The 22,627-nt window shown below is 38.9% G+C and overlaps 1 protein-coding gene across 4 annotated transcripts in view; it reads right to left on the bottom strand.

The window, feature by feature from the left end:
• USP24 (ubiquitin specific peptidase 24) overlaps nucleotides 1–22,627 on the bottom strand; it is a 164,809-nt gene that overhangs the window by 101,707 nt on the left and 40,475 nt on the right. For all 4 annotated transcript variants that reach the window (XR_002345484.1, XM_021097812.1, XM_021097813.1 and 1 more), the window contains exons 4-12: nucleotides 21,343–21,486; nucleotides 20,522–20,644; nucleotides 14,333–14,368; nucleotides 13,940–14,005; nucleotides 7,068–7,133; nucleotides 4,230–4,304; nucleotides 3,212–3,370; nucleotides 1,693–1,807; nucleotides 1,401–1,504 (exon numbers count right to left, since the gene is read on the bottom strand). Coding sequence is in view for 3 of the 4 variants with exons in the window: in XM_021097812.1 (XP_020953471.1) it covers nucleotides 1,401–1,504; nucleotides 1,693–1,807; nucleotides 3,212–3,370; nucleotides 4,230–4,304; nucleotides 7,068–7,133; nucleotides 13,940–14,005; nucleotides 14,333–14,368; nucleotides 20,522–20,644; nucleotides 21,343–21,486 (888 nt within the window). In the remaining variant the exon portion in view is untranslated. The remainder of the gene's footprint in view (nucleotides 1–1,400; nucleotides 1,505–1,692; nucleotides 1,808–3,211; nucleotides 3,371–4,229; nucleotides 4,305–7,067; nucleotides 7,134–13,939; nucleotides 14,006–14,332; nucleotides 14,369–20,521; nucleotides 20,645–21,342; nucleotides 21,487–22,627) is intronic.

The raw sequence follows: 22,627 nt of genomic DNA, 5'->3' as shown, positions 1-22,627 counted from the left end.
GACAGTTCTAACACTTGAGCAGTGAGAGCATCTCCAAAGGCAGCTTCCTTCCTAGAACTTAATACTCCCTTTTCCATTTTGCTCCTCCAGCATTCATACTTTCTTTTTTTTTTTTTGCTCTTCCACCCTAGTGACACCTTTGTAGACAATCCTCTGTATTTAATTCCTTGTGAAATACCCAGTCCGCTTCTGGACTAAATTCTGACCAATGCAGTGACTAAATATATACAGCCAAGGTGAGCTCCAGGCTTCTTTCTGGCTTAGCAACTACAGGAAGGATAAGACCATTACTGGAAATAGACTGGAAAATAACTAGGTTTGGAACAGTTAATTTGAAATGCCCATGCAATAACACATGTGAAGGTATGAGAGTTATGCATTTAGATATACTGCACTGGAACTCCAAGAAGAGGTCTGAATTAGAGATAAAATTCTGAAAGTCAGCAGCATCCAAATGTAGTCAAAGCCACAGGAGTGGATGAAACTGACTAATGAAAGACTGCACAGTGAGAAAAGGGCTAAAGGTGAAGGTCTGAAAAAAGCTAATATTCACAAAGCAGAAGAGACTGAGTGAGTCAAGGTGACTTAAGGAGGAATGCTGGAAAAGTGGGAGGAAAATCAGCAGAATGGATCATTAACAAAGGGAAGAGAGAACACAGGGTATGGTTGAATCTGTCACAGTTGCTCCGAGTGCTGAGAAAATGAGATCTGTAAACTCTAAGTATTACTACTGTCCTCATTTAAAAGAATGAAAGGGAGAGAACTTACTACTGAAAATTGATAAGCAAATCAGACTGATAAACAAAAGACATCCTTATTCCTAGCTCTTCCACTAACTGCTACATAGCCTGCAGTAAGGATTTTCACTTTTTAATCTGAAAAATGAGAAGACCAGACTAGACCAGCAGTTTTACACCCTTTGAGGAATGGAACCCTTCTTACTTGTACAATCTCAGTACAAACTCTAAGCTGTAAAAGAGGTCTGAGGGGAGCCGCGGTGGTTAAAGCAAGATAGACGTTCCATTCTCTGCTCATTGACCACTCTTCTCCCTCCTTCTGATTTTTTATTTTTTTTTTTATTTTTGTCTTTTTGCTATTTCTTTGGGCCGCTCCACGGCATATGGAGGTTCCCAGCCTAGGGGTCGAATCGGAGCTATAGCTATTGGCCTACACCAGAGCCACAGCAACGCGGGATCCGAGCTGCGTCTGCAACCTACACCACAGCTCACGGCAACGCCAGATCGTTAACCCACTGAGCAAGGGCAGGGACCGAACCCGCAACCTCATGGTTCCTAGTCAGATTCGTTAACCACTGCGATACGACGGGAACTCCCCCTCCTTCTGATTTTTTAAAAAAAATAGAGTCAGAAAAAAGGCAAAGGCAATTCTGATCAACTTACCTGTATCTTCCAAATTTTAGTGAGCTCATCTAAAGACAATTTACTGCCCAAGAGTTCAATAATTCCCTTTATACGATCACAGTATTGTGCTTGGTCTATGTTGCCTGAGAGGAAATACCAGAAAGGGAGACAGAGTAAACACGGACTTTCTAAAAATGATCCCATTAATTCATAGCAATATTAACTTGCTCTAAGAGTATTTAAAGGTTGGCACACTCAAAGCGACAGTTTCATTCTTTTTTAATACAAAAATATACTACTTATGTGTTGGGTAATTTTTTAAGCAACTCACCTTCCAACGCAATTGATAGAACTGAGTTTTCAACCAGCCAGTCTAATAATCTGTCTGTATCTATAGCATTCTTCACGGATTTGGATAAAGTGCTATCTTCTATTAGTTTGGTTACCTAAAGAGACAGGATTATTGTGACTGACTCTGATGCAAATATTGATAATTAAAATCTTCATATACATTCTGTGACTTTTACACTTTTACAGACAATGTGGTCTGATAATTAGCCAAAATGTGTCAAGAGCCAGTTATTAGAAGTTAAGAGACTATTGGAGTTCCCGTCATGGCGCAGCAGAAATGAATCTGACTAGGAACCATGAGGTTGTGGGTTCGATCCCACTTGCTCAGTGGGTTAAGGATCAGGCGTTGCCGTTAGCTGTGGTGTAGGTTGCAGACTCGGCTCGGATCCCGAGTTGCTGTGGCTGTGGCGTAGGCCAGCAGCTACAGCTCTGATTAGACCCCTAGCCTGGGAACCTCCATATGCCATGGGTGCAGCTCTAAAAAGACAAAAAGGAAAAAAAAAAAAAAAAAAAAGAAGTTAAGAGACTACTTATTTGTGATGTCTCTTTAAAAAGAACACAGAGCTTGCATTCCCTGGGCCACTGCTGATTGTTTGAGATAAGTATCTGACCAAACTTCAATCAGAGGCATCCTTCAAATTCTATACTTGGGACCAGAGAGAAAGTATTGGCTCTTCCCTGGTGACGGGAGCTGTCTATGGCCATGGTGTCTACCATAGGAAAGACGTCACTCTCCAGGCAGAGAGAGGAACAAGGCCACGATGCTCAGGAGAGCAGAGATAAGACTTGGACAGAGTCCTGGCAGTAGTCAGTTCTGGGATTCTAGCTGTTCCTGTTGCCCACATGTGTCCTTGCCCTTCCAGGTTTGGCTGGTCAATCCCTCATTCATGTGACACAGCTCAGTCCTCTTCCATAAATTCCTCTTTTGGCCTAAGAAGATTCAAGATGAGTTTATTTCACTTGTAGCCAAGAACCCTAATTAATACAAACTGAGGGAAAATAACTGGAATTGTGGTGAACTGTACTGGATCCACCTGTCACTCACCAAAGCCATCTATGCTCATGTAAAGTTTAGGAAGGTGCAGAAAATTATTCCCATCATTTTGCTTAGATTGTGAATCACAATTATCATTTTGTTTTTGTCCCAAACCCAGTTAAAAGATCTGGATTAAATAAACACATATCTGAAATATAATAAAAGGAATTATATCCTTAGGGTAAAAAGTAAAACTCAAACTGTATAGTCATGGAATTACGTTCTAGGAAGTTTCACTAAATATTTCAGAAAATGAATTTTGAATGGAATACATGTTAAAAAACACTTTAACAATTATAAACATATACACCATTTTATATATAACCATTGCTATTTCTTTTTGTATAATTACAAGAAGTTATGATTCTTTTATTTCCCCAAATTTCTACATTAATAACAAGTTTTGGAAGAACTTAAGAAGTGTCCGTGCTGTAAGTCTTCTAGAGATGAATGCAAAACTTACTTCTTTGAGGGAATTCATTTTAGCGCTAAAATGTGGCGATTTCAGCATGCGCAGCAGGATGTCCAGACGAAGGTCGTCCACAACTGTCACCAGATCCGGTTGGAAGCGCATGCAAAGTAACTTAATGGCAGACAAAAGCTCCGGGATGCTAACCAATCTCTTTTATTGAAAAGCAAAGCAAACACACATACATACACAGAAAAAAACAAAGAACCATGAAAACATTTTGATGCTAATTCTTACACACACAAAGATATGTAACATTTTCAATAACAATGGTCTAGTGGTGACTGATACTCCACAATGTGACTTAACTACATTTTGCTTCTAAACAGAAATTAGCACGGTGAGCAAAAAAAAAAGGGAAGGGCCCTAAGAGAAACTCAAGGTAGACAAAATAAATCATGTGTAATTTAAACATTAAAATTACTTTAGGAGTTCCCATCGTGGCGCAGTGGTTAATGAATCCGACTAGGAACCATGAGGTTGTAGGTTCGGTCCCTGGCCTTGCTCAGTGGGTTAATGATCCAGCGTTGCCATGAGCTGTGGTGTAGGTCACAGACGCAGCTTGGATCCCGCGTTGCTGTGGCTCTGGTGTAGGCCAGCAGCTACAGCTCCGATTCGACCCCTAGCCTGGGAACCTCCATATGCCGTGGGAGCGGCCCAAAGAAATAGGAAAAAAAAAAAAAATTACTTTAAACAACTTTGGATAAGCTTTTAGTACTGAATTATTTTAAAGCTTCTTCGATGCTATAACAATTATAGTACTATCAAAATGAACATGGTGGTAAAATTCTTCATGGCATCACTTACTGAGAACCCTACTTTCATTCTATTGACGGAAGTAACATCAACCACTTGGTACTTCAGAAAAACACATTCTTTGGTTGGGAAACATAAATTGAATTTGATGTGAGCTGTATGTGACCAGACTCCAAAGAGCAATGGTGTGTGAACTTGGCCCCAAGTCCTGGCTCTGCTTCCGGGACAGGTGCTACCTGACTGGAGCAAGCATTACCTTGTCTTTGAGGTCCTTTTCCTCCACACTCCGCACGTCCTGGATTGTAGTAAGGATGACTGGGTCTAGCATGGGCTGCAGGAAAAAAGTTTTGGCGTTAATAAGGACCCCCCAAACTAGAGAGGAGATACTTTTTGATTCACATTTCACAAAAGAGAGGGTGCAATGCAAAGATCTGAATTCTAGTACCAGAGCTGTCACCAACTAGCCAATACCATTCCAAGGGAACCCTTAACTGACTCCGTGCCTCAGCTTCTTTACAATCACAAGGCTGCAATCCCTCTCTTTACTATCTTAAAAGGTCCTTAAAAGAGCAACCAAAGACACATGAGTTTATGTAAAACATTAAGCATGAGTGTATTATTTTGTAAGGAAGTAATGTGAACTTGATTTAAAAAATAAATATGGGAGTTCCCATTGTGGCGCAGCGGGAACGAATCCGACTAGGAACCATGAGGTTGTGGGTTTGATCCCTGGTCTTGCTCAGTGGGTTAAGGATCTGGCATTGCCATGAGCTGTGGTGTAGGTCCCAGACGCAGTTTGGATCCTCCATTGCTGTGGCTGTGGCTGTGGCTGGCAGTTGTAGCTCTGATTAGAGTGCTAGCCTGGGAACCTCCATATGCTGCAGGTGCAGCCCTAAAAAGCAAAAAAAAAAAAAAAAAAAAAAAAATCTATCTATCTATGTATATATTCATAGACCATGAAAAACAGGCTATTTTATGTACTTACTTTTGCTTGCTGTTATAAATGAGGCCTACAGATAACATTCATACACTGCTCCAGAATGGTAGCATAACCAGAAAACTAATTCTAAACAATATGTGAAAAGTAGTAAAATACTAGCTAGATCTAAACGATCACTTTCATTTAAGTGAAACAATTAAAACCTATCTAGCGACAGGAGAAGACAGAAAATATTTGGTTGTCAAGGCCAAGAAAGCATTAGCAACGAATTCAAATGACATCCGGCAATTATCCAAATAGAATTTCCCTATTTACAGTTACACCAACTGCATAGTGAGAACTGAGGACTGGAAGAATAAAAGATGCATCACACTGCTCTTTTGTCAGTACATGCCAGCCAGTCCTGCAGTTGTCTCACTGAGACTCTGAGATGGGCATGATTATTATCACAATTTTATAGATAAGGAAGCCAGGTCACAGGAGTTACATTAGCCTTCCAAAGTCACACAAGGAACAAGTGGTAGAAACAGTGGTTAATTCACATAAATATTGTTTATTTATGTGAATTTATTGCTGAATGAATTTAAGGTTGAATAGTTTGATATAATTAAAATAAAATTAAATATGCTTTGGTTGGAAATTCATATACCTTTTTCTCCTTTTAAAATATGCTGTGCTTGGAGTTCCCGTCGTGGCGCAGTGGTTAAAGAATCTGACTAGGAACCATGAGGCTGCAGGTTCGGTCCCTGCCCTTGCTCAGTGGGTTAACGATCCGGCGTTGCCGTGAGCTGTGGTGTAGGTTACAGACACGGCTTGGATCCTGCGTTGCTGTGGCTCTGGTGTAGGCCGGTGGCTACAGCTCCGATTCAACCCCTAGCCTGGGAACCTCCATATGCCACGGGAGCGGCCCAAGAAATAGCAAAAAGACCAAAAAAATAAATAAATAAATAAATAAATAAATAAAGTATGCTGTGCTTATATATGAAACCTAGAATTTCTAAAGAGCAGTATTAATTAGCAGCTGGACTATTTATACTACATCTCTCTCCACGGAGCAGTGCATGCATACAGAGCATGCATTTAAATATTCTATCCTGGCCTCGATTATTTAAAAGCCAATTCTTATTAATATTCATTATTAAATTACTAAAAGTCAAGATATTTTTGCCTCTTTATGTCTTAGTGTTTCAGCTACAAATGATTTATTTATATGCCTAATAAGTAAAAGGACACTAGTGTTTCTAAAGAGCTTAATATCCAGAATGAAGAAACACATTTAAGTAGCCATCCTGTTTCAGTTAAATATCTTACAATATTACTTTGATGTTTGAAGGCACTTAAAACTTAGAAATAGCAGAATTTTCCAGGGCCTACTAAAAAAATCCTATCTCTCTTGCAAAATGGCCCTAAGCAAATTAGATAATAGAAAGAAAGAATAGCAGATACGAAAATATTGCTCCCAAAAGGACACTAAGCTTTCAGAACCACTTACGGTGATTTAAAAAAAAATCTCAGTGAAAGTTGTAAGAGTCACAGACTCATTTTTTATAAAGGAAATAATAAATAGACATGTTTCAATATGACATTTTATTCAGTCAAACTTGTTAACTGTAATGGAAAGAAAAAAAGGAAGTGTAATAAGCCCTAAGCATTAGGAAGCTGAAAACTCGCAGCTTTGACATCTTATGACCTGCTGACATACAAATTGCAGACAATCAGACAAGATGAGCTGCTAAACTGTTACTCAGTACTAAGTGACTTGCCTAGTAAGTGAGCCTAGCAGACTGCTCTACACTGCTTCATTGAAAGCATTATACGCCATGGAAGGCTCAGATAGTCCTGGGAAGGGCAAGGGAGATATGCCACCTGTTTTATAGATAAGGAGGCAAAGTGAAATACATGCCGGAAATATTACATTTGATAAAATGATAAACTGAAAAGGTTAACCTTAAATGTTATAGAGATCGCCTATACCTTAAGTTATTAATCACTTTTATTTATCTTCCGATAGATAGTATTTTCACTATGAGGATAGCTAACCTGGAAAGAAAAGTTATTCTGAATTAGGCACACTTCTGAACAACCTGATAAAAAGATAATTTTTACTGTTTGTATGTCTTAGATCACTGGTAAGTGTAAAATGGCCCATCTTACCTGAACCACTGAGGAGTTGAGGTACTCTGCACAGACCCCCAAGGGCTGCACCAGGGCAGAGACTGCCTGAAAAAAGACAGCAAAGGTGAGAAATACATGCGAGCAGGTTTCTTCCCTTCAGACCAGGCAGATAGAGCCCTCTTAATACATCAGGGAACATTCTATACTCTTGGACAGGAAGAACTGACATAAAGATGTCCATTCACTTGAATTATTATACAAATTTAATCTAATTTAAATCATAATATGCCACTAAAACTTCTTCGGAGGCCTGGATGAGACAATTCTAAAGTTCACACTGTAGAATAACAAAAACTTTTATTTTAAAAGGAGAGAATAGTTGAGAAAGGAGTGAAATGTGCCTTTAACAACAACAAAAAAGTTAAGTCTTCCATGAAAAAAATTATAACTTTACTAGACGACATAAACGGTCCAAATAAATGAGGAGATACTATGTTCTTGAATGCAAAGGACAAGTATTAGAAAAATGTCAATTCTTGACACCTATCAACTCAACGCAATTCCATATATGATCTTGGTGGAACTTTCTGCAGGAGCATCTTTATTAAGAAAATTTGAGTTCCCATCATGGCTCAGTGGAAATGAATCTGACCCCTGGCCTCACTCAGCGTGTTAAGGATCCGGCGTTGCTGTGAGCTGTGGTGTAGGTCACAGAGGTGGCTTGGATCTGGCAATGCTGTGCCTGTGGCATAAGCCAGAGGCTACAGCTCCGATTGGACCTCTAGCCTGGGAACTTCCATATGCCGCAGGTGCGGCCCTAAAAAGATGAAAAAGAAAAAAGAAAATGTGAGAAAAGAAAGATACTAAACAGAACTGTCACTAGCAATAATTAAAACAGTGGAGTAACAGTACGGAAATGGCCAAAGAATAACCAAAAGAATGAATGACTAGAATTCATGTACACATGGGACTCTGACATTTGATAAAGCCAACAAATCAAAATAGTAATGAAAAAATTCATTAGATTAAATTCTTCAATTAAAAAAATTAGTTATCCATTTGGAAGAAAATAAAACTGGATCTCTATCTTACACCAAACATAAAAATAAATTCTAAATGAACTTAGGAACTTTTAAAAATGAAACTATACAAGTATAAAATGGAATGAATGCTTTTATAACTTTGAGATAGGGGAACATTTCCCAAACCAATTATCAAACTTTCAAGCTAATAAGGAAAAAACTGACTATATAAAATTTTGAAGCCTGTCTACAGCAAAAAGACACTATCAACAAAAAGGAAAAGAGAAGCAAAACCCTGAGGAAACATTTACAAATATACAAAATAGAAATAGCATCAATATACTTAATATAAAAAGAATTCCCAAAAATTAATAAGACGAGCAATTCTAAAGAGACCTATGTAAAGACTGACAGTATGCAGCACTAATGAGAATATAAGGAAACGACTTTGTGGGAGTACAGACCGGTAACAGCTTTTTGGAAAGAGATTGCACTATCAATCATAATTTTAAAATGTATGTAACAGTCTTTATCCCAGAAATCCCATTTTCTAGGAATCTGTCCTTCAGAAATGGTAGCGTATGCACACAAAGACAAATTTACACGGGGCACTCTCTGTAACAGTAAAAACTTAGAAATAAGTCAACGCTCAAAAAAATAATGCTCCTTAATGGTCTAACATTTGCAGGAACACACTGGAGCCATCAAAAACACTGACAGTACTAACCTGAAAAGACGTCCATGATATAACGGTACATGAAATTATGCTACCAGGTGTAACGGTTACAATTTAGTCTTAAAGAGAAAGAGAGAGTATGCAGACAGATTTCAGATAAACTTAGACAAAAGTCAGAAAGGCTGCGCATTTGATGGGTAACCATGACCTCGAGGTAGGTGTATGTGGGGGGTGGGTAGAGGGCAGGCAGCTTTCATTTCTTATATGTACAGGTATTTTAAACTGATGGATTGTGAATGATGTTTTTCCCCTTGTATTTTTCAAGTCCAAAAATATGTAAATGTAAATGCAAAATGACTATATTCACTTGTACTCAGTCTTATAATACGACCTTCTGAGCTGGTCAGAAATCAGGTATTTATCATGAAATTTTAATTATACCTGTTTGCTAAAATTAGTGTCTAATTTTTGGAGTCTCTGCTATGCCTGAATTTTACCATATCCTCAATACAATCCAAACAATCTAATTTTACATCAACTGCAACAAAATAACATCATTGTTTCAGAAAACAGTCTGACCTAAGGGAAAATACTTGGAGTCATCCTGAAGACATGTGATAACTAGGAGGGCAAGCCCAGATTCCTACTGTCCACCCTTAGCCAATTTCCATCCAAGGAGGGAAGAAACTTTGGGTTTCTCTGTTTAAATAAATTAGCACTGCAGGAAATTAGTGAGTGTTTTAATCTTTTTCAAAAACGAAGTTCATTTCTATCACTGCCCGATGACCTATACAGTCAGCTCTTGAGAAACAAGCAAAGTGAATAAAACCCGATACTGAAGAGGTTTTTGTCTTGCTTTTTTAAGTCACTACCTACTATGTTTCAGGTCAATAAAGTCACTTCTAACATACTCAATCCATTCAACAGGGATCAAAATGACAGACTAACAACCTAGTTAATGTTCAGAGAGGGAAAGGAGAACTCTCATCAGTGTCAGCAGAAGGATCCATGATCTGGTAGACATCTATTCTTTAAGGATAAACAGCAGGTAGCAAGAAACAGTCAGTCTAAAAGATACTAACAAAAAAAAAAAAAAAAAAAAGAAAATTAAAGACCACTATCACTGATGAACATAGATGCAAAAGTCCTCAACAAAATATTAGCAAACTGAATCCAACAATACATTAAAAGGATTATACATTGTGATCGAGTAGGATTTATACCAGGGATGCAAGGATTCTTCAAGATCCGCAAATCAATCAGTGTGATACAACACATTAACAAACTGAAGAATAAAAAACAAGATGGCATCTCGATAGAGGCAGAAAATGCTTGTGACAAAATTTAACACACATTTATTATTAAAAAAATCTCTAGAAAGTAGGCATAAAGGTAACCTATCTCAACATAATAAAGGCCATATATGACAAACCCACAGCTAACATCATTCTCAATGGCGAAGAGCTGAAAGCATTTCCACTAAGATCAGGAACAAGACAAGGATGCCCACTCTCACCACCTTTCCTCAACATAGTTTTGGAAGTTCTAGTCATGACAATCAGTGAAGAAAAAGAAAAAAAAGGAATCCAAATTGGAAAAGTAAAATCGTCATTGTCTGCAGATGACATAATACCACACATAGAAAATCCTAAAGATGCTGCCAGAAAACCACTAAAGCTCATCAATGAATTTAGTAAAGCTACAGGGTACAAAATTAATACACAGAATCTCTTGTATTTCTACACACTAACAACAAAAGATCAGAAAGGAAAATTAAGGAAACAATCTCATTTACCATCACATCAAAAATAATAAGATACCCAGAAATAAACCTACGTAAAAGACCTTTACAATGAAAACCGAAAGATGCTGATGAAAAAATCAAAGACGACACAGAAAGACCAAAAGACATACTGTGTTCTTGAACTGTAAGAACTAATGTTGTTAAAATAGCCAGACCACTCAAGACAATCTACAGATTCCATGCAATCCCTATCAAATTACCAATGGCATTTTCCACAGACCTAGAATATAAAATTTTAAAATTTATATGGAAAAATGAAAGACCCCAAATAAACAAAATCATCTTAAAAAACAAAAACAGGTTACCAATGACCTTCTTCATAGAACTAGAACGAAATATTTTGAATTTTTTATAGAAACACAAAAGAACCTGAATAGCCAAAGCAATACTGAAAAAGAAAAATGGAACTGGTGGCACCAGGATTCCTGGTTTTGGATTACACTACAAAACTACAGTCATCAAAACAGTATGGTACTGGCACAAAAACAGAAATATAGCTCAGTGGAACAGGACAGAAAGCCCAGAAATAAACCTAAGCACCTATGGCCAACTAATCTATGACAAAGGAGGTAAGAACATACGGTGGAGGAAAAACAGTCTCTTCAATAAGTGGTGCTGGGAAAACTGGACAACTACATACATATAAAAGAAGGAAATCAGAACATTCTCTAACAACATACACAAAAATAAACTCAAAATGGATTAAAAACCTAAATGTAAGGCCAGACACTATAAAACTCCTAAAGGAAAACATAGGCAGAACACACTTTGACATAAATAGCAGCAATATCTTGTTTGATCCACCTCCTAGAATAGTAAAAATAAAAACAAAAACAAACAAATAGGACCTAATTAAGCTTAAAAGCTTTTGCACACTTAAGGCAAACACACAAAAAACCCAGAAGGAAAACCCACAGAATGGGAGAAAAATCTTTGCAAATGAAGCTACCAACAAGTGCTTAATCTCCAAAATATATAAACATCTCATGTAGGTAGGTATCAAAAAAACAAAAAATGCAATCAAAAAATGGATAGATTTAAACAGACATTTCTCCAAAGAAGACACAGAGATGGCCAAAAAAACACATGAAAAGATGCTCAACATTACTAATTACTAGAGAAATGCAAATCAAAACTACAATGAGGTAGCACCCCATACTGGTCAGAATGGCCGTCATGAAAAAGTCTACAAACAATAAACGCTGCAAAGGGTGTGGAGAAAAGGGAAGCCTCCTACACTGGTGGTAGGAATGTAAACTGGTGCAACCACTATGGAGAACAGTATGGAGGTTCCTTAAAAAGCTAAATACAGAACTACCATATAATCCAGTTATCTCACTCCTGGGCATACATCTGGATAAAACCATAATTCAAGAAGATACATGCACCTCAATGTTCACTGCAGCACTATTTATAATAACCAATACATAGAAACAACCTAAGTGTTCACTGCCAAATGACTGGATAAAGAAGATGTGGTGTGGTATACATATGTGTGTGTATATATATATACACACACACAATGGAATCTTATTCAGCCATAAAAAAGAATGAAATAATGCTATTTGAAGTAATATGGATGGAAACCCTGAGATTTTCATACTAAGTGAATTAAATCAGACAGAGAAAAGACAGATAATAACATATCACTTACATGTAGAATCTAATAAAAATGATACAAAAGAACTTATTTACAAAACAGAAATAAACTCACAGATTTCAAAATCAAACTTACGGTTACCAAAGGAGAAACATGGGCGGGAGGGATAAATTAGGAGGCTGGGATTACACACTCCTCTATATAAAACAGAGAGCTAATGAGGACCTTCTGTATAGCACAGGAAATCTACTCAATATTTTGTAATAACCTACATGGGAAAAGACTCTGAAAAGAATGGATATAGATATATGTACAAATGCTTCACTTTGCTCTATAGCTGAGACCAACACAACACTGTAAGTTAACTGTATTCAACTTAAAAAAAAAGAAAACATAAATAGTCAATCTATTACCAACCAGAGCACTAGCCTCTCTCTTAGACAGTTGTTACCTCATGCAAAGATGCACCAAGGGAGGTAGCTGATTAGTCATGGTCCCATCGAATAACCACTATTCTAAGCATAATTTGCATCTCCCAGGTATATTATTTTACCACATCATTTTCTGCTCTGATCACTTTACAGTAGTGGAACAGTGTCTTCAACATGCCAAGTATATAATAAGTAGTTTTTAATTGAATGATTAATTAACTAGAGAACAGAATAAAGTGCTCTGGGTTAGAAATAGGTCAGCAATCTGAAAAATTAAAGATTAAGTTATTCCCCTAACCGCAGGTTAAGTTTTTTTGAGAAAATGAAGTTGACGTTAAAAAATAATGCTACCGCACCTGAGGGATGATTCTAAGCTCCTGTTGTGGCCTTTCATTATCAATGAATCTCTGTAACACCAAGAAGCTGACTAAACAATCTTAAAATATTTTATTTACTTCTGTACTATGAAATCAATTCTTTTTTTGGGGGGGGGGTGCTTTTTAGGGCTGTACCCGAGGCATTATGGAGGGTGGTTCCCAGGCTAGGGGTCAAATCAGAGCTGCAGCTGCTGGCCTGTGCCACAGCCACAGCAACACAGGATCCAAACTGCATCTGTGACCTACACCACAACTCATGGCAACGCTGGATCCTTAACCCACTCAGTGAGGCCAGGGATGGAACCTGTGTCCTCATGGATACTAGTCAGATTCGTTTCTGCTGAGCCATCTCAGGAACTCCAATGAAATAAATTCTGATTTAACTGATGCATGAAATTGTTATGTAGACATATATTTGCCATATACAGCAACTGCCCTTGAGTAGCAAGATAATTTCATGTCACCACCATAAATTAAGAGAAAAATATCATAAAGAGAAGTTAGTGTGATTAAAAAAAAAAAACCCAAACACCCTACATTGACATTTGGTTATTATGATAAGGAGTAAACATTTCTGTGGTAATCAGAACCATGGAAGCTGCTCCTATAAAAATGAACTTAGGGGTTCCCGTCGTGGCTCAGTGGTTAACGAATCCATCCGACTAGGAACCATGAGGTTGCAGGTTCGATCCCTGCCCTTGCTCAGTGGGTTAAGGATCTGGCGTTGCCATGAGCAGTGGTGTAGGTCGCAGACTCGGCTCGGATCCCGCGTTGCTGTGCCTGGCTCTGGCGTAAGCTGGTGGCTACGGCTCCAATTCGACCCCTAGCCTGGGAACCTCTATGTGCCACAGAAGCGGCCCAAGAAAATGGCAAAAAGATAAAAAAAAAAAAAGATGAACTTAAACATCTAGTTTAATGTGTCTAGACTGTGTCCCATGGGTTACATGCCAGCCCAAATAAAGTGAATTTCCGCACTGGGTACATACAGTGGTTTAACTTACCCCAAGTTCTATATCTTCTGAATGGAGCTTGGCTTGGATTGCTGCAAATCCACCTAATTCTCCAAACTGAGAAGAAAAAAGGCACACATTCATTTTAAAATGCTATACCTTAATAGTCAAGCAAGGCTCACATTCTGCTTCATCTACGTGCTCTATAATCCTGGTCTTGAGAGTCACCACAAAGATACTCCAATGCTCCTGTGAGGCACTGCAGGGGATGTGCTAAGTCCTAAATCTGATGTTTATCTGTATAAACAGCACATACACAAAAAAGGAAGAAACTACAAAACCTATCTGATCATTCTTTGTAGCTGTCATCTACCTAAAACATCAAACTATAGGAAATCTCATCAGAAAATAGAAAACATGACCATACTAATAAAAGCTGTATACCTTATTTACCAAATCCACAACCCATCCATGAGGCTCCTATGAGAAAAGAAAACAGAAATTGAGATGGCAATACAAAAACCTCCCTACTGACCCTCACATCGCTTTTACTCTACATCAAAGGTTGAAAAAAAATTTAAATTAAACAAATATTTCAAAAGGTTCTTCCCAATATTTCTTACTGTGATTCTTGGACATTACTGCAATTTTAAGAGTAAGTTTGTATTCTGATGGAATTGCTCTAAAATGAAGCATTTATGCAGTTGTCTAAGCGCTCTCAAGTACAGGATAACTTAAATTCTCTAAGAGTTGAATTTTAGGAGTTAAAAATTATTAACTGAAAGAGTAGCGAATCAGGAGATAAATGTTTTAGTCCTCAAGTATCATCAGCATCATGAGTGTCCTGGAATAAGCTCTTTTTTTGTCCTCCTTTTCTTACTTCCTTTCCTTTCCTAAACATCCCCTGTTCTAAGGGCTGAATTATGTTCTCGTGGCTGGATACAGAACAGTGACTAAGAAGAGATGTGGGACTCTAGCAGGGTCAACAAAAGCAAATAAACTGATAGATACATCATTCAAACTGTCCTAAGTTCCACAAAGGAAAAACAAAAGGTCCTCAAATGAGAAATAGGGGTCTACTCTGTTCAGAGCGACGGTCACTGAGAAAGCTCTCTGGAGAAGTGGTCTTTAAACTGGAACTTAAAGGATGAGACAGATTTAGCCATTCAAAGAATAGTCCAGGCAGAAAGGCTGAAATGGCAAAGGTCCTGTAGAGGGAAGGTAGAGAAACTGACCTTGTTTGAAAAACTGAGAGGCAGCGCTCCCAGCTGGGACACAGTGAGTGGGGGAGAGAGGCTCAGATGAATCAGGTTGTAGAGAGAGACAAAGGCCATATCATGCAAACTCACAGACTGTGATTCGAAGGAGAGCAACAGAGATGTTTAGAGCAAGACAATGAAACGTCTTACGGTTAAAGGGCACTCTCGCAGTTATGCGGAGAATGGAATAGAATGCATGAATAAGAGTGAAAATAGACACCGGGTGAGAAGACTGGTACAGTAACCAGGTAAAACATGATGGTGTTTGGAGTAGGAGGGCGGCAGGAGAAACAGATAAGCCAAATGAAGATCGACGTGAGATTAACTCACAGGACTCATTCGCGGTGTGGATGGACTCTGGTGGACCCCTATGTTTTCAGCTTGAGAATCTAAGTGGATGTGATGCCATTTACTGAAAGGGAGAAGAATGAAGACTGGGGAGTCACAATGAAGTTCGATTTTAGGTGCGGTCAGTCTAAGACATCTGTGCGGCAACCAAAAGGAGAGAGCTGGAAGTCCGTCCCGCTCAGAGAAGAGGTTCAGACCAAAGAGCTATAAAGCGAAGGGCCATCAGCACAAAGACGGCACACAAATCCATGAGAATGGGAGACATTTCCTAGAGAAAGTATGGTGAACAAAGAGACGAAGGCTCTGGACCAAAGCTGGGTAGAGGTGAAGGAGCCTGGGAAGGAAACACAGCCGAGGGGCAGGCAGCAAGCAAGAGACTGTAGGCGGAAGGAACTGCGACCACTGCTGTTAGGAGGGTCCGGACACATTTCCTCAGGATCTGGAAACGCAAAGGTGTTGCGGCCTTGATGAGAGTGGTTTCGGTGGAGTGCAGCAAAAGAAGGTGGAACAGAACACCCTGCAGAGTTAATAGGGACTTCATCTTGGTTACCCCTAAAAAACCTCTCCCACTAAAAATAACTAACACTACCGGATAAAAACAACAACAACAAAATCTTTTAAAACATACAGGTGAGTTGGCACAGAGTGCTCAGAGAGAAAAAGAGAGAGAGAGAAAAAGTAGAAATCCTGTGAGGTAAGTAAACTCTGAGTCCAGCTTTCACACTGCAGGCATCCGTGGAACTCCAGAGACCACTGCTAGCTTCCATTTCATGGCCTCAAGGCAGCTGAGAAGCAGGACACAAAGCCAAGACGGGGCTCAGAGACTGAGGAGAGACTGTCGCATAAAGCAAGACCCCAAGGGGCTACATCCTGAGTTTAAGGTGCACTGAAACGACTGTATCTGTGGAAGGGAAAGAAGGAAGCCTGCCTATCTTGACTCTGGTGCTAGATGGTAAGGAAAAAAATTCCCCATGAATTTATACCCACAGAATTGCCCTCACACAGTTTTGTTGCTCCAATTCACACATTCATGGTCTGAAAAACTTTAAGCGCAGAATTTATTCTAAAGTGGTCTCAAATCATAGTACTCCCAGGCACCTAGAAGACGTAAATCTTTTTTGGAGGAAAGAATTTTCAACTCGGACCTCAAAAAAATCTTCCTAAATTCCAAGCACATAAATTCACAAGTATGCTTTTCTATATACACACATATATACACAAAACAAGTGGGTAAAAGCTGGCAGAATCAAACCAGCTTTTATTTCATTAAAAAAAATTTTTTTTTATGGCTATTCCATAGCATATGGAATTTCCTGGGCCAGGGACTGAATCTGAGCCACAGCTGTGACTTACACCATAGCCAGATCCTTGAACCCACTCACTGGGCTGGGGATCAAACACTCCTCTGAAGCAACCTGAGCAGCGGCAGCTGGATTCTTAATCCCCTGCACCACAGTGGGAACTCTCGGGCCAGTTTTTAGATATCACCCATGGCATATAAACTAAGCATTAAACACGGAAGAGATTGAAAACTGGAGCCAAGAAATAAGGCAATAAAAAAATAACTAAGCATAGTCAAAAAAAAAAGAATTTATAGAAATGAAAAATACAGTAACTGGAATTAAAGACTTAATGAAAAGGTTATTTAGCATATCTGATACAAACAGAAAAAACGATTAGTGAACTGGACCATAGGTCTGAAAAATATCACAAATGCAGAAGACAAAAAGATGGAGAATATGGGAGTTCCCGTCGTGGCGCAGTGGAAACGAATCCGACTAGTATCCATGAGGATGTGGGTTCGATCCCTGGCATTACTCAGTGGGGTTGATGATCCAGTGTTTCTGTGAGCTGTGGTGTAGGTCAGAGCCCAAGGTGCTGTGGCTCTGGTGTAGGCCGGCAGCTCCAATTCGACCCCTAACCTGGGAACTTCCATATGCCACAAGTGCAACCCTAAAAAGTGAAGCAAAAAAAAAAAAAAAAAAAAAGAGAAAAAAAAGATGGAGAATATGAAAAAGGGAAAGGGACATGAAGGACATACATCCAATCAAAGTTCTAGAAGAAAAAAGGCTAATGGGGAAGAGGTAATATTTAAAAAGATAATGGTTAAGAATTTCCCAGAATTAATACAAGATATAAATCCTTATATTCAGAAACTCAATGAATCTGAAGCAAAATAAACAAAAAGAATACCTCAGTTAATTGCAGTGAGAGTCAAATTGCCAAATATCAAAAAGAAATAAGAGAGTTCAAAAAACAGCCATGAAGAAAAGACAGACTTCTTACAAAGCAGCAATAGTCAGACCAACATTCAACTTCTCAACAGTAATACTCAAAGCCAGAAGACATTGAAAGGACATCATTGATATTTTGACAGAAAATGTATCTCAACCTAGAATTTAAAACCTAGTGAAAATATTCTTCAAGAAATGGGAAATAAAGTCAAGTTGAGGCTACCAAAATAAAGACTCAACCACCAATGAACCGCATATGAAAAGATACCTTACAGGATGCACCCCAGGAAGAAAAAAAATCATCCCAGTGGAAGGTCTGAAATAGGAATGGTGCACGAAGAGATAGCACATATACAGGGTTGAGTCAAAACACTGTATAAAATAATGATGATGATATCTATCTGCGGGGGGATAAGACAAGACAGGCGAGTACTAAGAGAACGAACAATAAAAGGAAAATGAGTCAGGGGAGGAGGGGGAGCACATGGAACATTCCAAGGGTTCATGAACTCCTCAGAGAAGGATAACAATATTAATGATATTTAGGTTTTGTTTAGTTAAAATTTTAGGGTAATCACTAAAAGAATAACTGAGAGAGGAGAATGTGGGATCTTTCATCTGGTTGGCTGTGAAGGGGGACAGAGAACCATGCTGAAGCTAGAGAAGGGTGTGGTACCTAAGGCAGAATTTTTAAAGATGGGAAAATACTAAACCATGCTGCATACAATGGGAATAATCCGATAAAGAGAAAAAAATTGAGGATACCAAAGAAAGAATAGAAATATGAAGGCTTAAAATGGTTGAGAAGGCAAGAGGAGAGGAGAGGGGATCTAGGGCTTTTGTAGGAGAGATAATTCCTTCTGTGGTAATGAGAGGAAATTAAGAGACTGAATCTTTTTGGGTCTCCACTGTTGCATATGTAAACTATAGGGAAGAGAAAGAGCATTTGCTCAATACTTACCAAAGTGAACCTCTGTGTTCACTGTTTTTATATACATTTATCAGTTAAGCTTCACAACAAAATTCAGGATAATATTTTAATATGTTGGGAGGCAAGACTGTATAAAAGATGCAGGAGTTCCCATTGTGGCACAGTGGGTTAAGAATCCAACTGTAATGGCCTGGGCCGCTGCGGAGTGGCAAGTTCAATCCCTGGCCCAGCCTAGTGGGTTAAAGGATCCAGTGCTGCTGCAGCCCTGGTGTTGGTTAGCAGATGTGGCTTGGATTCAATCCCTGGCCTGGGAAACTTCCATATGCCATAGGTGCAGCCATTTAAAAAAAAAAAAACTTAAAAAAGGAAAAGAATGCACACTATGGCACTAGATCACCTAGGTTGCTCCTATAACCAGGTACATGAACTTGGGTAAGTACCTGACCTCTGTGTGCCTCAGTTTCTTACCTATAAAATGGGGGTAAAAATAGTATCTAACACATAGAGTTGGTAAAGGGATTAAATTCCACAGGATATACTCACTGCCCTTTTCACTCAGCTCTTACATCCTCTCTGGAGTACTACTTGACCCTCTAAGGCAGCCTTAACTATTCCCTCCCCTATATTCCGTGCATAGCACACATTATTATAATTGTACATAGTGTTTGCTATGCAAACGCATGGATGGCATGCAGAAGTTCCCAGACCAGGGATCAAACTCTCGTCACAGCAGCGACAGTGTTGGATCCTTAATCCGCTGAGCCACTGGGGAAATCCTATTATACTGGGATTTTTTGTTGTTGTTTTCGTATTTCCTCCACTATGCTATCAGTTAGAAAACATGTCTTATCACTCTTAATACTAAGGATAGGAACTATTTTACATACACACATGTCTCTAAAACCCAAAATAATGCCAGACATACAGCAAACGTTCAACGAATGACTGCTGAACTAAACCTCTGCTTCCACTAAAACAACGTACATTTTCCACCTACTACATTGACTTCTTTAAACTGTTTCTGAAACACCAAGCCTGGAGTTCCCGTCGTGGCGCAGTAGTTAACAAATTTGACTAGGAACCATGAGGTTGCAGGTTCGGTCCCTGCCCTTGCTCAGTGGGTTAACTATCCGGCGTTGCCGTAAGCTGTGGTGTAGGTTGCAGACGTGGCTTGGATCCCGCATTGCTGTGGCTCTCGCATAGGCTGGGGGCTACAGCTCCGATTCGACCCCTAGCCTGGGAACCTCCATGTGCTGCGGGAGCGGCCCAAAGAAATAGCAAAAAGAAAAAAAAAAAAGAAACACCAAGCCGTGTTTGACCAACAAATTGCCTGTATGTACTCCCTGTGGGAATAATGTATTGGTACATTGCAGGCCTTTAAATATAAAATTAAGATGCTGATCTGTGCTTGGAAAAAAAACAACAGCTTTAGAACTTATGAAGTTTAGAAGAAAATTATACATCTTTTTCTCAGAATAATTAGTCGTTTCAAATGATTTCAAATGCTCTAGCTTCTCACATAACTCTAAGAAACTGGGACACCCATTAAACTGGGGTTCTGGTAATACAATAAATAGGCCACTCTTGTCATGTGGTCATTCCTCATTTCACTAAACATCATTTCAAATCTATACAGTTTCTTCATGATGTTAATTAATACCTAAGGAAAAAAATTTTTTAAAAACTATGGAAAAATACGCAATAGCTGAAAAATATGTTAAGCAATTTTATGAGCCATATGGAGAATTTGTCATTTTTCATAGACTGTTTTAATCCTTGAATGTAAACTGTCATTTTTATAGCAGAGAAAATCTTTTTCAATACATTTATCTATAAAAAGATGGAACAAAACTATGTTCACCTTTTGGAAAGTAGATACAGGTGAAACAGCAAACATATTTCCCTCTCCAAACACTTCTGCCCAATTCCTTTGAGACACTTTCATTCGGTTTTTAAAATGGTATTCATTATCGGGATTGAAAGCCTAGATTCGGAGAGAACAGAGAAACACTATTATTATCTATTTCTATAGCAACACATATTAGCATTAGAAAAGAAGATTAAAATATAGACTTGGACTCTCTCTATTAATGGAATCTTTCAAGGACCCCGCAAAGCATATTCTTTAGCTAGTGCTGAGGAGCAAATGACCAAAGTGGTGCTCTCCTGTTCTGTTCGCAGTTTGCTGGGGCAGGAGAGAAGGAGGTTAACAGGACAAGAGTTCTGACCCAAGGCAAGGTGATGGCCAATGCTCCAGATGTCCTAGGGCCACCACAAGCAGAGCTGGGCAACAAGCAGTGAAGACAGAAGTTAGGAGGGAAAACAGGAGCCTGCCTTCTTTGCGCAGCTACTGTTACGAGTCAGGGAAAAGCCCAGAAACCACACTACACAATGCCCTATGTGATAATACTTATGATTCAAATATTCAGGGAGACATAAGGGAAAGTTCTTTAATCACTCTGAAAGCTGAAAAGCTTCAAATCAGAAATCAGGTATTTCTTTAAAACTGAAAACACAGAAAGGCTGCTCTGCTTTCAAAATAAAAAGCAAGAACTCTTAACAGCCAAGGTAATACCTTTAATGATAAAATCATTATCAGACAGTATTAATTACAAGTCAGAAGGTAGTAGGTATTTTAAACAAAATCAAAACACAAAGTAGTTCATTTTAGACATACTATACCATTGTCAGCACAGCCAGCAGACCAGTGGGAATTGGGTCTTGTTTTATTCTCTCTGCAACCAGTTCTATTAACAGCATCAACATGTTGTAGATCCCTTCATGAATTTCAGTTCCCCACTTGTGAACAGCGCTTGATGTCAGAAGCTATAAAAACATAAATGGCAGTTTAAAGTCTTACTTGAAAAGAAAGAAAAAATTTCTAAGGTATCATTCAGTCTTAAATAATCAAGAGATAATTACTATAACACTTATTTTTATGCAGATGTCTTGCTTTAAAGACCCATAGCTGTAGTCTTCTACTCATTCATTTATTTCACAGTCACCACTTAGTTTTGTTTTTGATTTTTAACTCCCTAATATTAAAATAATTTGTTTAGGAGTTCCTATTGTGGCTCCGTGGTCACGAATCCGACTAGTGTCCATGAGGACACGGGTTTGATACCTGGCCGTGTTCAGTGGATTAAAGATCTCGCGTTGCCATGAGCCGTGGCATAGGTTGCAGACATGGCTTGGATCCTGTGTTGCTATGGCTGCGGCTGTGGTGTAGGCTGGCAGCTGCAGCTCCAATTAGACCCCTAGCCTGAGAATGTCCATAAGATGCATGTTTGGTCCTACAAAGCAAAAGCAAAAAAAAAAAACCCAAAACAACAACAACAAAAAAAACAGTTCGTTTAAAGCAAAATGTTTATCTGCTTTTCTACTTTTCATTATTACTAGGGGAGGTCAAGCGGTGAAGAGCAAGAAAGAACTTGTGATCAGCTCTGGTATTGCTGTTTTCTAGCTGTGTGGTCTTGGACAAATTTACGTGAGTTTTCCGAGGTTCAGTTCTCCCATCTCAAAAGATGCATAATTCCCACCCAATTCCCATAGATGTTACAAGTATCAAAAGGCATAATAAATGTAAACTTATTAGTAAGGTTTGCTATTAATATATTTTGGCTGTCATTATTAATAAACATTCCTGGAAATGGATGCTGCATTACATGATTTAAACATACACATTCTTTTCATATTGTTTTAATCTCAGAAGCAAGACTGCATCTTCCCACCTGCTGACCAGATGGCAGCATGGCTCTGAATGTAAAAAAAAATTTTTTTAGGGAGTTCCTATCATGGTTCAGAAGAAACAAATCTGACTAGTATCCATGAGGACACAGGTTCGATCCCTGGCTTCACTCAGTGGGTTAAACATCCAGCGTTGCCATGAGCTGCGGTGTAGGTCACAGACCCGAGTTGCTGTGGCTGTGGCACAGGCCAGTGGCTACAGCTCCGATTCGACCCCTAG

Source organism: Sus scrofa, chromosome 6, assembly GCF_000003025.6.
Source record: "Sus scrofa isolate TJ Tabasco breed Duroc chromosome 6, Sscrofa11.1, whole genome shotgun sequence".
In the NCBI taxonomy this organism is placed as follows: Eukaryota; Metazoa; Chordata; class Mammalia; order Artiodactyla; family Suidae; genus Sus; species Sus scrofa.
This window is presented reverse-complemented; position numbering and strand designations above follow the sequence as displayed.